At 33.1% G+C, this 3240-nt stretch overlaps 1 protein-coding gene across 1 annotated transcript; it reads right to left on the bottom strand.

The window, feature by feature from the left end:
* Nucleotides 1–1362: 1362 nt before the first annotated feature.
* Nucleotides 1363–1893, bottom strand: LOC150038387 (uncharacterized). Its single transcript, XM_090312974.1, has one exon. It carries the CDS (start codon nt 1891–1893, stop codon nt 1363–1365), a length of 531 nt encoding a protein of 176 aa, XP_090169100.1.
* Nucleotides 1894–3240: the final 1347 nt, after the last annotated feature.

Below are 3240 nucleotides of genomic sequence, written 5' to 3'. Positions count from 1 at the left end.
ATAAACTACCATTACGCCCTCTCCATAACTTGTATGGTATTTCTGAAATACCTTTCGAGGGAACCATGTTCAAAACAAATATCGCAGTTTATACTACATATCCTCAAAAGGACTGAGGTAACTGGACATAACTCATCGTCGAATGAACCATGTCTAACAGGTTCTATTTCTCTTTTTTGCTACATCATTTTGTTGTGGTGTACCAGGTGTAGTAAGTTAGGATTGAATATCATGTTCTATCAAATAGTTCTGGAATTCTAAATCCATATACTCACCACCTCGATCTGATCAAAGTGTTTTAATCTTTTTACATAATAAGGTCTCAACCTCTACCTTGTACTTTTTGAACTTTTCAAGAGTTCTTGACTTATAACGCATCAGGTAAACATAACCATATCTCAAATAGTCATCAATAAAACTGATGAAATATTCAGATCCTCCTCGAGCTCTAATATGCATCGGACCACAGAGATCTGAGTGCATAAGCTCTAGAGGTTCTTTGGTTCTTAGACTTTTCCTATAAAAGATCTTTTGGTCATTTTACCCTCAAGACATGATTCATGTGAAGGTAAAGAGTTGTCATCTAACTGGTTTAGAAGTCCATTCTTTACTAATCTCTCAATCCTGTTGAGATTTATGTATCCAAGTCTTAAATGCCAAAGATAGGCGTTAGGAGAAATTTTTCGTTTCTTATTTTTCGTTTCAGCTATTTTAAACATATGTATATTTAAAATAGCTTTTGCCTCAGTTGGTTTTAACATATATAAGATATTTTCATGTTTAGCAAAATATATTTGAACACCTCTTGAACTAATGAATGCTTCATTGATATCAAAAGTAACTTTATACGTATGCTCTAATAAATTGGAGATTGAAATTAAATATCCTTTTATGTCTGGTACATGATATACATTTTCCAACAAAATGTAAGCATCTCCAAAAAATAACTTTAGATCTCTCACTGCACGAGCTGAAATGACTTCACCTGTTTCCACCTTGAAAGTCATCTCGTTCTTTGTCAGCTGTCTCCAAGAACTAGTTTCCTGAAAGAAAGTATAGATATGGTTAGTCGCGCCTGAATCTAGTATCTAGGTCAAATGAGAACTTTCTATTAAACATGTTTCAATTATAAGTAAATCAATTTTACCTTGGTTTTCCTTTTCTATCTTTTTATCATCAAGATATTTAGGACAATTTCTATTCCATTGCCCATTCTCATTGTAAAGGAAACATTTTTCTTTTGCAATTTTTGACTTGCTATTTTTTGCAGAAGTCTTCTTTTTCCTTTTTCGCTTCTTCTTCATTTGGATACATTTATCCAGGTCCAGACTTCTTATCAGAAGGTTTCGAACCAGATATCAATTACTTCTGATATTTTCTTTGGATTACAACATTTGCTTCCACATCCTGATTCTTATTTTTCATCAAGAATTGGTAAATTTGAAGCTCATTCAAAAGAGTAGTCAGATTATATTCATTTTTATTCATCACAGCATTTGTGCAAAATGTCAAGAAACTCTTCGGAAGAGATACCATAATGAAACTGACTTGGCTCTTTTCATCTATGACAGCCCAATTTTCTTCGGCTATATTGAAGTGGACCATCAGGTCAATGACATGTTCTCTAACAGAGTCTCCCTCCTTCATATGGAAATTGTAAACGTATCTAATAGCATTATGTCGAACGTATGAGGACAGTTGTCCAAACATCGCCTGTAACGGCTTCATGATCTCCCTAGCGGGGACCATGCTTTCATGCTTCTTAGTTAACATATAGAATATGCTAGCAAAGATGTAGGCTCTGACTTTTTCATTTGCTCTGACCCACCTGTCATATGCATCCCGAACATTTCGATTTGCAGTAGAGCTGGGAACTGGCGGACGTTCCTCCATTGAAACAAACCTTAAATCATCTACAACTAGTATCTTATTGATGTTTGATTTTCAGTTTGAATAACCCTCGCCGTTAAATTTTTCGAAAACTAAAAGTTGGATTATTGAATTTGACATGTTCAAACATAAACAAATTCTATTAGGAAATTGCATCTTCTAAATCAAAATTTAATTTTAGCAAAATTAATAATGTACCAAATTTTATTTTATTTGCAATGATACTTTAGTGAGTAAAAATAGGCTACCGAGGGGCAATCAAATACTCTTTCACTAAAGCAATACATTCTTGACTAAAAACTAAGTCCAGAATAACTCTTTATTCCATTAGTTATTTAGTTACCGTTTTCGGCCAATAACTTACTAACATTTAGTTACTCTTTTAAGTGTGACATTTTATTTCCAAATTTCATAGAACGGTATCAACAAACCCCCAAATTGGAAGAAAATGTTGAATATGGAACTAAGAAACCCTATTCACTTTTGAAGTTTAAGTTATTCTGAATCCTATGTTACAAACTTCGGAGGAGATAGTCGTTGGAAAAAACGACTAGCTAATGCCGCCTAAAAACGCTAGCAGGCGCAATATAAGAATCTCACGATTCAAACTAATGGAAGAGACTATAGGATATATTGACACATTTTCTTCATCCACTTACTATGAACTACCTCCCCTATTCACTTGGTTATTGACCCATGCAAACATTTTGCAAATGGAGCAGTCGCGGTAAAAGCGACAAAGCCGAGCATGGATCTCACGGTGTGAACTCTTAGGGACATAAGAACTAAAAACAATATATCATATATAATAAATCTCCGAATAAAATGTTCTAATTGTTTAGATATATTCATTTACTTAGGTATATTCCGGCTAAAAAAACATCCAAAGTCTAGGGGATTATCTAAGTATAATGATTATATTTGGATTTAACCTATGAAGTCTAAGTGATAAAACCATTTTATTACCTCACACCACATAGGCTCATAAAATAAAGTTAACAACGCTCAAAGTTCGGCTATAATCCCCAGGTAGCAAGTGTTCCGTAAACCGTCAACTTAAGTACCTCCAGCCTTAGACAGGATTATAGACTGGTTGAGTTTGTAACTAGAGTTTTACAAGATAACGACCTATCTTAACTATTAAAACAAGTTGTTATTTGTTAATCCTAAGTGAGCATGCATCTTATCTATGCTATACATTCTAAATGTCTAATTTATTTTATAACAATTTATAAAAATAGACATACTATAACATACATTAAGTATTCCATAATTTAATATAACAGTTTATATTCAATACATGAAACCCTAAATCATGCATATCATATATTATAACATATTATAACATAC

Source organism: Benincasa hispida, chromosome 1 (assembly GCF_027475165.1).
Source record: "Benincasa hispida cultivar pf3 chromosome 1, pf3_genome.v1.1, whole genome shotgun sequence".
Lineage (NCBI taxonomy): Eukaryota > Viridiplantae > Streptophyta > Magnoliopsida > Cucurbitales > Cucurbitaceae > Benincasa > Benincasa hispida.
This window is presented reverse-complemented; position numbering and strand designations above follow the sequence as displayed.

Bases quoted from the DNA above. Each gene is read 5' to 3' on its own strand.
- LOC150038387 (XM_090312974.1), bottom strand. From the start codon at position 1,893: ATGGAGGAACGTCCGCCAGTTCCCAGCTCTACTGCAAATCGAAATGTT.